General features: G+C 40.5%; 1 protein-coding gene across 1 annotated transcript in view; it reads right to left on the bottom strand.

Moving 5' to 3' along the window:
- Window positions 1-14,490, bottom strand: part of ranbp9 (RAN binding protein 9) — a 40,468-nt gene extending 25,978 nt beyond the window's left edge. Inside the window, exon 1 of the mRNA XM_006634320.3 lies at window positions 13,952-14,490. Within this exon, the coding sequence (XP_006634383.1) occupies window positions 13,952-14,168 (217 nt within the window). The 5' untranslated portion in view covers window positions 14,169-14,490. The remainder of the gene's footprint in view (window positions 1-13,951) is intronic.
- Window positions 14,491-14,513: the final 23 nt, after the last annotated feature.

Genomic DNA, 14,513 nt, shown 5'->3' with positions numbered 1-14,513 from the left:
ACATCCAAGGCCGTAGAGAGTCTTTAAAATTAAAGTTCAGCAATGGAATACAACAGGATATGTTTTTTTTCCCAATTCAATTTCACACTGATTACTAGGACGTAGGGGTGGAATGGCAGTGTATTGGCTTGAATTGCAGCCTCGCAGCACAAGGGTTCAATGTCTGGGGTTCTATCTACACAGAGTTTGCATGTTCTTCCCCATTCCTTCAGATTCTCTGGCTTCCTCCCACAGATCAAAGACATGCTGGTATGTTACCTGGGTTCTGTAAAATTGGCCCTGGTGTGAGTGTGTGCGTTTGTGCCTGTGTACCCTGCCTTGTGCCCGTTGCTTGCCAGGTATGGCTCCAGCTGTCCCGTGACCCTGTATTGAATAAAGTGGTTAAAATGGATAGATGGATACAAGGCTGTATAGACAAAGGTTAACCCATGCTGTGGTGCAACGATGGAGAAAATACAAACTCTCAAAACTAAGCTTGACGCTTGGTAAGAATTGCTTAATGCTATATAAAAGGATGGGCTCATAAGTAGGCAGGATGGCCAGTCTCCTACCAATACATTTTCTTCAGAGGTCATTCAAATTGTTCTTCTTAACAGGAATAGTCATACAAAATACCATTAAAAAGCCACATGAATTAGAAAAAGAAAAACACAGAAAATAACTGTGTGTGATAAATATATAGGCTTTGTCAGCCAAGAAAAAAAACCTTCTTAAAAAGTACTGTGCTTTAAAGACTTGAGCTATAGTACAATATCAGAGAGCAGTTTTCTAATGTCATCACGGGGCACAGGAGTGCTAAAAACACACAGTGATAAATAGTTAAGACGTTATCACAGCAAACACCCTTCGTGATTTATGCATTAAGTGATTTCTCTGTCCTCCAACAGTTTGCAATTTAAAAATACCCCCTTTTCACATGAAAATATTTCATAGTTTAATAACAATACTGAAAAGGCTGAATCAAGTCATTCTGGATAAGTGTGCTGTATAAGCCTAACACCGTTTACATTGGTAGATTATAGCAAACTTCTGTCTCAACTGTATATTCTTTAGAGAGAGGGCGCACACCACACTGAAATAAAAACATTCTCATTAATCCTTCTTCAACAAAGTTCGTTGAACAAATCCCAAGCCAGGGATCAAGGTCATTATACCTATTTAATCTTAAAAACTGTACAGAAACTAAAAATCCCCTGTCTTGCCACTGTGGCCATTGTGATCAAGCTTAACAGATGATCAACTCCCCAAGCCAATTTTAGAAAACAAAAAAAGGATCCTATAAGTGCCTGTACCAAGCTCAACTGGTAAACAAAGGTAAAAGGGGATTAAACCTGTGGGTAATAAAACTCAGGCTGTCCTCCACCGAAAGAAATATATGATTAATGGGAATGCTGCTGGATTTTCTGATAGAACGCTGCGTTACAAAAATAGCCCTTTCCTTAATCCAGAAGTAACGAATGAATAAACAAATAAAGAAGTGAAGAAGGAAGGCAGACTGTGCCATTAAACATTTTTTTTATCTTTTCCCCTTGCAGGAGAAGAACTCTTCTCCGACTGCAAAAAAACAACAAAAAACAAAAAAAAGCCTGGACGACAGAGTTCTAAAAACAAAAATCGATCTCATCTCTGTAACACTTTCTCCTGATATTAAAGCCTCTGAATCATTCCTTTTGTTGCTTGCCTTGCATCCGGCGCATGGAAAACCCAGCGTCTGCTCAATGTGCAGGGGGCTGGTTGTTGCATATTCTCTAGTTTCACTCAATAGCATTTTATGCATGTGGCTAAAATGCGAACAAAGACATTATATACCCTAAAGGTCTCTCCAAATGCACACGTCTTTCCATCAAAAGAAGTATTATATCCACCCAGTGACTCAAAAAGCGCTGCGTATAAAACAAAGCCCTCTGAGCAGGAAACACACTTGCATAATGACCCAAGGTGCAGTTTATGGATTTTTATTACCCCTGTCTCTTTCAGCAGTTCCTGCAAGAATCTGAATGACGCGTGAGGGTATTGATTCCCCGTCGCCACTGGAACACAGAGTTCCTCTTGCCAGTAACAGATGTGGCAAGCAGAACACTTGAGCGGAAGGCGACTTGTTAGAGCTGGGAGATGTCATAGCTTCCGTCTGTGATCAAAAGGCTTTGGTGCACTTTCACCACGGGCCACCGCTAAAAAGAGGAGGGCTGGGAAGCCAGCGCCAGCGACAAAGGACTGTTCTTCCAAGTTCAGTGTTTTTTCGTGTCATCTGCTTCTCGTGGGACTTCAAAACTGCGGACTGCTCGACCTGCTTTGATGTGGAACGCAAGGAGCTGCAGGCAGCCAAAAGGAAGTACAGCTATAAAATGGGAAACGCCGAGCTTAATTAGGCTACTTGGGGGAAAAGGAGCCGTTTATGTCGTCACATCATTTACATCTGCTAAACAATGTGGGCAAGCAAAAAAAAAAAGGCAAGCAGAACGTTTACGTCAAGGGATGTTGTTTTAAAAGTGCACAACGCACTAGTGAGATAGAATGCTATGTTTAATTCTGCTCACCACGCAGTAGAAAAAGACACTGCTGCTTATGGAATCTGTCCAGAGAGTTGCGACGAGATACGTGCCCAGGTTTAAAGGACACGTCCTGCACCGATGGGCTGTTGATCCACTTCAACATGGCGTCGGAAAGGGGCGACGTGCTGCATGTTGCTTCTCATCTGTACGTCTTTGTCCGTTTCGTGTTGTGGGCTTTTTGTATCATCTGTCTTTTCAGCAATGAATTAGGACCGCCAAGTGCATGTGGACATTGGATCAAGAATATTTTTATAAGCATCTCATCGCACTCGTGCATATGACAAGAAACTGAACTGAAGAAACTGAGCCTATTCAGTCTTGAGCAGAGAAGACCAAGATGGGACCCGATCCATGCATTTAAAAGCCTCAAAGGCATTGACAAATGCCATTTGCCAGCAGAAATTGTAGGCAGCATCAGTGAACCACGAAGAAGAGGACACAAGCTGAAACTAAGGGGAAGTGCATTTAAAACCGAGTCATTCAAGAAGCAGGTTGAAAGCTGCCACGGCTCTGTTTGGATGAGGTCCTCGACTCATTTCGCGGCTACCAAACGAACTCGAAGGGCCCAAATGCCATATAGGGACTCTCCTGAATAAATTTAATTCCCTCTCCACTTCGTACGCATCCCCGCCCCCCCACTTTCGCTATTCCAAGTAAAAACTTGGTTTGGCTTTTGGAAAATGCTAACTCGGAGAAGGAGTGACCCCGCCAAATTCCACTGCCACCCCTCCAGCCTAAATATGTCCTCAAATAGGAACGATTACATCAAGGTTCCTTGTAATATCTAGTCAGTTGTTTTTTGTTTAAATTAAAAAAAAAAGGATTCAGATACTATTCACGTGTTTACCAGCTCAGTCAGTGTAGCTCACTCAGAAGTTAAGCTTCCACTTATCTGTACTAATGTCTGCGCACAGCACACATCGTAAGCTTTACTGAGGGAAACTGAATAACTAAGGCATAACCCATTATACAATGCTATATACACGTTAACCCTTTGTTAACCAAGTTACACCTTTATTACAGAGACCGATGCACTCCGGTTGAAGATCTGCAAATGTGCAGAACACAAATTGGCAAAGCTGTTGAAAATGGGAGGAGTACTGGTTTATGTGAAAGTACTGTATTGATATTGTACTCATGTAAATGTATATTACAGTACGGTGATAATAACAACGGTGATGTCAATGACAGCTGGGAAACGCACACTGTGTAAGACTGTATTGGAGCTCCCACTCCCATTAATTTCATCTTACATAAGGTTGTGCGGAACGTAAACCATGCAGGACCCTGCAGTGCCAAAAGGTTCACATCGGCTAGGTCAGATGGGGTTCACTGGTCACAGCTGCACATGAAGCAGGAAACAGCCTGACCAGCTTAACACCACCAAACCCTAGCATCTAATTTTTGGAAATGGCAATCATAACCCACAAGGTAAACCTACAGTAGAAACCGAATGGGTGCCTACTCTAATTTTATATCAACTTCCACTACAACTTTCGTTATATAGACAGCAATGTCAAAAAAAGATGAAAACCTTAGTTGAAAAACTCTTGACAGTTCACCAAGGAAAAAGGGAGAAATGACAGTTTTGTGCAGTAACACGTCACTATTCCTTAAAAACAAACTGTAAACATCAATAGCAGAAATTTTAAGTGACCCTACAATAAATTAGAATTAATCTTTCACATAATGATATACTTCAGAACACTATTTGATTCAACTTTTCTCTGTTATACTAATAATAAATATACTAATAGAGTGTGGTAAAAATTGCATCTTATAAGGAGAAATTGCACATTTTCTGACCACAAAATCCTCTTTAAAAATGCTACGTATTATCAAGAGGAACAGAACATTCTCTGGTGATACAGTCTGTTTTATTGAACACCGTCTACTAATTTACACATTTAATAAAAAGCTGCTTACATAACAACAGCTTAGGTGAGGAAGGTTTTTATTTTTCTCTGCATGTGCTCCAACATAACTACACAAAGCAATCTGAAAATATGCAGTGCTATATTAAAAGGGCCATTTGACAGTTTCATATTTTGCTCAAGAGACATGGCAGGGTATTTCAACTACATAAACTGGGACTAAAACAAGGGAAAGACTGCAAATATAGGGTACAAGGTATTTGCTTTAAGAAAAACCTGTTGTGGGAAATGGGGCTAAGAAGGACTTCTCAGAGATACACAATCAGCCAGAGGTCACAGGATTGAGATTACACAAGTATGTACACGCGGAAGTGAAACAAGTCTATTTCACCCCTTGAAACTACTCGGTGAAACACGGTTATGGCTTGTGCATCACACACATCCCTTACAGCACCTCCAGCCACACACACCTAAGGTAACCGACACAATTCGGTACAAACCTGCTCATGATGGGGCTGAAAGATGTCTCATTCCAATCAGGATATGTCATCAGAAGGAGTGATTACAGATTCTACCTAGGGACTGTGTTAAAGTGCCTGATTAAATCACAGGCTCCGTGACAATTAGATGAATACAAATAGCTCCAGAGCGCATCTAATAGGTTGCTGAATTATCTGAAGAGAAGGTCCTTCAAAGCAGACTAATCTGACTTCAGATCACAGGCAAGCAGAGATGGGAAATTGGCTCTTTTTCTGCTGAGGTGAGAGCTACATCTGTCATTAAACCCATTACAGGATGAAATGGCAAAGATTATTTCTTAGAAAGCTGGGTTGTTCTGAATTCACAAGGTACTTTCCCTAATGAAGTGAAACACTAATAAATGGGGCTTAAATAAAAGTGGTATCAGTGATCACTTAGTGATTGATCTCGGAAGACTGGACATTGCACAGAACAGAAACCTGCCACAGAACTTTTGGTTACAAATAACATTTTTGTGAAATTCCAGTTTATTGTGGGAATAGAAACTGCAAAGATAAAAGGTATGATGCCATAAATAAGAGTTTTAATTTCCTCATCAGGACAATTAAACAAATTTTAAAATAACGTCAAAGTTATTTTAGAAGAAAAATGTAATCACCAGGAGGCAGCAAGTTAATCTTTTCTGTTCACTCAAGTCTTTTCTGACCTCAATATAGCACACACTGTAGCTTAATAACCCTTTGTACATTAAATTGTCAATTACTGGGATCGCAGCACACATAAATATCCAGGTTAAAGTCAATACCATAAAAACATTTGCACACCCAAACAAATCTTTAAAAAAGGCGGCTGGAAGATTATTTCCACAAAGAATGAAATAAGAATCACTCCTGCCTGCTGTGTTTTTAGAAATGGCACTGTATTAGTAAAATCAGTTGCAGAAGTAATGGTGTACTTAAAGTTTGCATCATGAACCAAAAGGCTTGAAATGTTATTTATAATCACAGATTCCAAAACAAAGTGAGATCAGAAGATTTTTTCTTCAACCTAAGCAATCAAATCAGAGAACTCGAAACAAAACCTGTTTCATCCTCAAACTCTGACCTGGTCAACTGCACCTTTTAAGTGGCATGAAGAATTTCCTATTGACCTTGGAAGTTAATGGGCTGAGCACACCACAGCATTTATGCTCCTGTGTTCCAACGTATTTGTATTCACGCTACAATGGAACGGGTAAAGGCTTCTTCCATGCTGAAAGGAAACAAGAAACAGGCACAACGTTTTGGTTTCGTTGCCTTCTTCAGTTTCACACTGCAATTCTTCTCTGTCAAAACATCAAACGGACTTGTTTTGGTTCAAATATTTTAATCCAGAAGACACAATGGCCTTAGCTTTAAAGGTTTTTTTTTCTATCCATCCATTTCCTAAATGCTTCGTCCAATTCAGGGTCGCTGGGGAGCTGGAGCCTATCTCAGCAAACAACGTGCACAAGACGGAATACACCGTATTCACAGACTCTTTTCATTATGAACAGAAAACAATACTGAAGAGACTTCATGAAAGGTTATAATGTCGGGCTCTCTGTAGTATGTCTTCAACAAAACTTTTTCTGTAGGCCAAACCAACAGCAGATAGGCAACTTTGATGAATTAGATGTGGGGCTGTTGCCACAGAATGTTAGGGTTAAAAGCAGGATTAAGTGTAGTGGCGAAATTTGGTCATTGCCTTTCAGGAGTCGGAATATTTAAATCAGGTAGCCTCGTAGTTCTCATTTTATCTGTAGTTGTGACAAAGCAGGCTATTCCTTAGAAATGGAAAAGTTACAGTTACTCTTCTCCCAAATGATTCCAGAGGAGCAATATATTTTGACATCATGGTACAGTTTCTGTCACACAACATTCTAAATAAGGTCTTACTATTGAATTCATTTAAATACTATGCATTTACCCACAGACCAACGGCAAACAATCTGTTGTCCTTTTTTGTTGCTTCCCCACATTGTCTAGCTTAATCATTTATGAAACAACTTGTTAATCATGTTCCATGTGGCTACCCTCTGAAGAGTTGTATAATTTAACTTTATTTTACAACACCACATAAAAATCAAACTAACACAAGTAATTAAAAAAAAATCAATGGGAGTATCGAACATCTATCGCGTACAGAATACAGAGTTTGTAGACCTCATAGTTATAAAGGCTTTCTTAAGTAAGCCAACAGTAAAATATGAAAAAGCCTAATGCCTAATCCTCACAGCAGCCCATGCAGACATCACATGGCTATGAGACTTCTATCATTAGCACAGCACAGTAGTGTCTTGTTGCTACATCATTTTAAAAAAATCACAGAACACATTACGGTAAGCATTATACACTGCTGCAGGCACCACACAGGAATGCATACATTTTGCATTTTTTCTTTTAGCGGATTTTGTGCAAGTAGATTTGGACAGCATGATGCCTAGAGCAATGGAATTTCAGTCTTGCTAACAGAGTGCATCAGGATGTACTGGCTCTACTGCTGGCTTTGCGCAGGGATAATCTTTGGGCAGAATGCAAATGAGAGAACCGTCTAGGTACAGCAGCTGCAAGCACGTAGATGCACATCACACCGGTATATAAATGCCAACGTGCTCATTAACTTTGAGATCTGTTTTTTTTCATTGCTTCTGTGACCCACTGCTGCAATCCGGAAAACAGGACAGAGAAAGATCCATCTTGTGTTGCAGGGCTTCAGAATCCTTGTACCCACGTACACCAAAGAACATTCATCCTAAGATAAAGATCTTTGCATCCCCCAGCAAGAGAAAAAGAGGAAATAAAAACAAATAAGCAGAACGAGTCCTAGGTGTATTTACCTACATGGAGACATTTATGGATACACAGGTCTGTATATATATACAGATAGTGAACAAAAAATGGAACCATCAATGTCAAGTCACTTAATAGGGTGTGGGGCTCTCATATTCGCCCAGTCTTGGCATAGAGCCTACCAGCATCTGGAATTCTGCAGGAGAGATGCAGCACCATTTGTCCACCAGAAAGTCAATCAACCCACTTGACAGAGGTCTCAGGTGCTGTTGTCTCAGGCGTCGTTTTCAGAATATCCCCCAAACGCCCGATCAGGTTGAGATCTAGTGACTGAGAAGGCCATGACACATTGATAACATCAGTATCATGTTCATCAAACCCCTGGGTGACACGTGCTCTGTGGACAAGTGCCCATGTCATCCTGGGAGACGCACTTGGAAAGCAATATGAGATGGAGATGATCTTTCAGTACCACAAAGTAGCAGTTAGCAATAACTCTACCTATTAAAAGAACAGATGCACCCACACCATGCCAGAAAACTGGGCCACACAACATTACAGAACCACTAGAACTCTTCACTGTTGGAAGCAAACCCTCAGGGCTGTAGAAGTCTTTAGGTCTGTGCCACAAGAACACGGCAAAAGGTCAATTCCCCTGGCCTGCTCACATTTCTCCACTGGTCTGTAGTCCACAGCCTGTGCTCTTTACAGCACTGGATAGGAAAACATGTAAGCTCAGGTGTGATGAGTGATCTCTGCGCTGGTGTCCTGCTCTGCGGAGTTTTTGGCAGACTGGTTATAATTAAAACTAGCTGCTTGTGTCCCATGTAAAAAAGTTGCAACTTATCTAACCTCAACGTTTAAAATTAATGCACAGATAACACAGTCCTGGAATTTATGCTTCTGCCCACTGTTGGCTCTCTTCTGATATTGTCTTTCTCTTGGATTTCCATCAAGACATCACATTACATCACCAGGTGGATGCTGCACATTGGTGGTGGTGGAGGGGAGTCCCCATTACCTGTAAAGCGCTTTGAGTGGAGTGTCCAGAAAAGCGCTATATAAGTGTAAGCAATTATTATTATTATTATTATTATTATTATCACACAACCTTGCACGAGACATTACAAGTTAAGCCATCTCGAGAATTGCCCCAACGTCCACCCAGGAGCACCTCTTTGAAGGTCACTGAGGTCTCCTATGCAGCCATGTTAGCCATTATAGGCAACTAAGCCTGTCCATCATTTTTATACATGACCCTAAGCATGCTGGGATGTTATTTACTTCATTAACAAATGTGCCATACCCATGTGAAAGCCCTCGCTTCCAATATACTTGGTGTACCTCATGTACCCAGGTGTTTTCATTTTGTTTGTCCAAAAACCTGTATACACTCTACGTACTGTACCAACCCATTCTGTCAACAATCTTTCTGGGCTCCATAGCTTTCCAAGCGTCTGCAGCCTTATTGTGTTGAAGTTTGTAGAGAGGATCACTGGTCCTATGTCTTTATGGAGCTGTACCAAAGTGCTTCAACAATAACCACATGCTCTGACAATATAAACACAGTGTTCTTTGCTATATTTCATAATAATTAGGCAGTTAAATTCAACTGCAAGGCTTCAGGTAACAAACAAGGACTGTAACACAGTGTACTTGTTTAAACATTCTAGAAATGTACAACTTATATGGAACAGTAGCGCATAGGCCAACTGCCACAGCTTAACATTAGCTTTCAGGATTCATACCATGTTCCAGAAGCAGAGATTTGTTAAAAATAAGCAGAGATGAAGTAAAGCTAGATGCAGATGATTGAAGCAAAACAAATCATTATTTGCCAGTCACCATTTTGTTGAGGTGTATAGTCACTTTTATAATCCTTTAACTTATATATCATGAAATAATGAAACATTTCCATAAAATGTAAAACAAACACTAAAACTCTTTTTAATTGTATAGAAATACCACTGATCACTGATAACCACAGAATTAAGAACAATATATTAACTCATTCTACTTATTTCTTGCTGCAGATTACATTTATTAACTTTAAGGAGCGCATACGTGACAATGTTAACCGCAAGAGCGTTTGAAAGTTACTATGCTTTTTAGAGCTTCCCGTCTTTCTTTCTGGCCCCCCGCGTGTTCTTTCTGTATTCTGAAAAGGGTTCGAGTTGGGAACTGCAACTGCGACAATGCAGTGGCTGCAGAGAAAAAACTACACCTAAAGGTTAATTCATAAGTACAAATTGAAGAGAACGAGGGAAACCCACAACAATTCAACTGTGGATGATTCACTCCTCTTCTTTTTGCTTTTCAATATGGAATTAACCTGCAGTTAATGTTTTGGATTGTCTGATTCTTTCAGCTCATTGTTGCTTCAAAGCTCTAGGGCCCTGGGTTCAATTCCTTGGGTGCCATCAGTGTAGAGTTCACATGGGTTACCCCCTGGGAGCTCAGGTTTCCTCCCGTAGTCCAAGGACATACTGGCGGGAGCATGGGCGTTTCTGTCTGTGTGTGCCCTCCAATGAAACAGCATCCCATCTGGGATGTATCCTGCCTCGCAGCCAGTCGCTTGCCAGGATAGGCCAGGGTTTGAATTTCGGCGCGGGATAGTGGCGGGTATGCCGCACAATTCGAGCTATTCCCGCAAATCCGCCATTTATACACGATGGTCATACCACCAAAGCCTGCCTTTGACAGCGTGAAAAGCAGATATGTGGGTTGCTTGATGAGGTAGAGGATAAAAAAATAATCATCCTTACCCTAAGTTATGTTCTTGTACCTTTAATGGAGAGGTGGCTGGCAATGAAAAACAGATTGCCAAGCTAGGCCTGTATTTACAATGAACTTAGGAAGCTCGTGTCGTGTATGAACTATTTCGATACATTTGTTTCCTTAGTCAACTATTATTGCCCCCCAAGCTGCTGAAATCCCCCCCCCCCCAACCATGAGCTTCATGTAAAGGGGGAATTCCCCCTAATTTTCAAAAATGAATTTCAAGCCCTGATAGGCCCCAGCTGCCTGCATTGGATAAAGTGGTTTGAAAATGGAAGGACTCCTTCAGATACTATACACAGCACTCAAATTTTAAAAGCAGTGCATTTTGAGCACTATAGTCCAGCCATCACCAGACTATGTCATTAGCCAAGTGTTACATAGAAACGCCTCCTGTGTACTGTTGGGAATTAGAGGGCTGGAGCTGAGCAGGACACCCATAGCTTGAGGTGCCATAGCAAACTCTAAGGCTTGCCAGTACAGAGTGTGTTGTCAGGGAGAGCTGCAACAGTCCTCTGGGCACTCAGTGCAAAATATGGCAGGTGGCTCTGACAGCACATGTTTTGGAGCATAGCCTGCATTTCATAACTCCTCCCATGCAGTTAAGAATACGAGGGTCAGAGTTCCAAGCCAAGCTGATCCACAACCATTCCAACTTGGGGCGAGAGCAAAATGGAAAAATAAGCAGCCATTCCAAATCTTAAAATAATTAAAAATAATACAACCGACAGACCAAGTAGCGGGCCTGAAGGGGAAAAGAATGAAATGACCAGTCATTAGGCTATTTCTAAAACAGACAAGAGGATGCAGACAGATGTGCGAGCTTGGAGACCCTGGACAGGAATCTGAAGTGTTAAAGTCCAACACAGCTTTAGCAGCTGGTGAACTTGGGAAGCATGTGAAATGCTGAGGAGTCTTAAACTATGTGAATACTGACTGGCAAACAAGACTTCAAAATTCAAAATCCAATTACACTACACCAATTTTTGTGGATTTCAATTTGGAAATTCAACACTTTTCAGTTTTCCGATTGTCACACTTCGAAAACATTTTTACACCAATGTATCAGAGCAATGAGAGCAATGAGAGCATGGATATATACATTGACATTCTGTAAATGATATATTTAAGTTAGCCTGACATTAACCAATTTCCTGGTATAAATTAGAAAAATACATCTGCATATTTTGCATACCCTAAAGGTAAAATACAGCATACGTTTTTTTTCTTCTGAAAAGCAATACAAAATCAAACAGACTTCCTACTCAGTACTAAAATGTGTAGCGAGCTCATGTTAAATTGTGCAATTAAGGCAATTAGTTCAATTCGTTTTTTAATTCAAATTAAAGTAGAATGTAAAGAAATGAAATGTGTCCGTGTTTTCACGTCATTTTCAAAGAAATTAAGGAAACTGGCCCCTAAGAAACTACACCCTGTTAATGAAAATGTCCAAATGAAGTCCTGTAAAGCAGTTAAAAAACAGAAGTAAAATAATTGAAAGACCTTTTTTCAAAAAATCATTAAATGTCTAATGCTTGAATCATGCTGGTGTCATGCCATATCAAATTCAAAAATTAAATGATAAAATTGTGTTAGAGGAATAACACCTGTCATTGGTGGATCTGTCTTTACCAATCTGTTAAAGCCAGCTCCCCAATCTTCCTAAATAGACTTGCCACAAAATGTTTTAATACAGTTTTCTACATTTTAAAATGACAATCATTTTTTCATGTATAGTATGCAACCCTCTACTATACTGTACATACGAAACACCTTATTAAATGAGTGTCCAAATCCCAGAGGAACACAGAATCTTCTGTACTTCCTATCACTTAAATGGCCCAGGTATTTTGCTAACTAGTCATTTTTAAAAATATTTTCAAGTCTCAAAACACTTCATAGCTACTGTATATTAAATTAAAGGCTGGCCCTTGCCATGTATTATTTTAAAATATGCATAAAATAAGTATTAAAAAAACAACTGAATAATGTTCAATGTGAGAAAATAAACAGATTACCGAATTAAAGGATTCAAATGGATTACAGAAGGAGCAAGCCCCCAAGTTCGATACCCTAGCCATAAAATCTACATTCTCACAAATCCTTGGGGGATAGTATCACCCCTTCCTCCCCAAGTCTGTAAAAAATATAGAATATCTGTGTTTTTTAGAGAAAAAAATAACTACATCAAAGACAAACGAAAATTAAGCAACACCTGTTAACAATCAGAAGACTTATAAGAAGAGGGGTTATTTATAGCATCTGTGTGCTCTCAGTGAAATTGATAGGCTGCTTCTTGTGTTCACAGTAACAATAAGAGCCACTCTGGTCAGCTTTATTCATCTCAGAGGACTATGCATGAGAAAATTCACACACTCTGGTCTCTCTTCCTGTTGTTTCAAGGCCTAGTGCAGCTCTTAACACTCATGTAACACCCAACATCCTTAACAATACAGTTCATTGTACAACCCTTAGCACTGCTCTGCTGTGTGTACTCTCTCCAAACCGTCCTGAGAACCACTTAGTACATCGTCTGTGGTTTTCTGGTTAAAAGCAAGACAATAAATTCTCATGAGAACACAATGTCTAGTTTGACACTTTTGAACAGATCAACCACACATGTATTATGATAATCCTTCTATTCGGGAAATGTGTGTATATTACGAACGAACAGTAGTTACACATGTGTACAGGCCTGTCCAACTGTCTCATAAACTGCGGCAAATGCAGGACAACTGAAGATGCTTAAAAATAATCGGTTTGACAATAAAGTGTTCTAGGGCAGACACCATATGTATATTTTTTGAACAGAACAAATATCAGACTCCTTCTGAACATCTGAACTTAGATACAGTCTCTGCGCAGTCCTCTCCCAGCTGTTTCGCTGGCTTTGTTCATGTTTATGTAACTAATCCTGAAAAACTGGGTTGAGCAATCTTGCTCTGCGTCTTACGGCAAGTACAGTAGTCGGTAGCTAAAGAACCATCCCGTATTTGTTTTTCCTCTACGGCCCAGAGTTCATTGTAATATATGAGCAACAGGAAAACCCGATCTATAGGTTTTTTTTTTAGATCACCACTCGACAACTGATCGAAAAAAAGTAAAAATATATGATAACACCAAATAATGTCGTATCACATTTTGTTTATATATATATTACACATAGCACAGTAACAACGAGCCAAAGCTGCCGTGACATTTAAAATAACACGGGTTATTTTACAACGATCGCAGTCACTATTTCGTTGCTGTTCAGGCCTGCACCAAAGATGTCTCGGCTTGTTAGCTATAGACTACAGAGGCCGCGTCTTTGTACCCCTTCCTGATGCGGGGATTGCTTGTTTTTTATTAGCATTTTTCTTTGTCGGTGGGTATTAAATCTTTGCCTGGGGTACGCTTGGAAAGTACACGTTTGTTGGAAGACACGTCACTCTCGCAGCCCCCCTCCCCTCCGTACCTTTGTAATGCACCCGGAGATTGTTCTGGGAGAGACCGATGTAGCTGAACTTGTCCTTGGGGCTCCAGGATCGGGGCAGCGGGGTCTCCTGCTCGTTCACCGCCGGATACAGCCGCCTGAGCCGCTGGTTCAGCTCCCTTTCCTGCTCGTTGAGCGCTGAGTCCCCATGAACCACAACCGACATCAGAAACCCACAGCCCGATGACTGCCCGGACATGGCGATCGGGATTGTTTTTGTCTATTAAAAAAATACTAAATAACTACAATAACAACTACAACAATAAATTAATTTTTACTAAATGCCGCAAGAAGGAGGGAAAAGGGCTACTAGTTTAAAACAAAGCAAATAATCTGACGGACACAATTAAAACCAGACATGGACAGATAGCTCTTTTGTTTGTTGTTAGTGCATGATCCCCAGATCTGATTGGAGCCCACAAGCTCCGGTCAAACTAAAAAAACACACTTCTCCCTCTGCCAGGCGCGACTAATCAATGCTCCACTGCGCGATCCCCCCTTCCCCCCTATTTTTGAAGAAAATAGTCGAGAAGCAGAACAGACA

Source organism: Lepisosteus oculatus, chromosome 6, assembly GCF_040954835.1.
Source record: "Lepisosteus oculatus isolate fLepOcu1 chromosome 6, fLepOcu1.hap2, whole genome shotgun sequence".
Classification (NCBI taxonomy): domain Eukaryota; kingdom Metazoa; phylum Chordata; class Actinopteri; order Semionotiformes; family Lepisosteidae; genus Lepisosteus; species Lepisosteus oculatus.
Note: the sequence above shows the minus strand (reverse complement) of the source record. Positions and strands in the feature narration are given on the sequence as shown.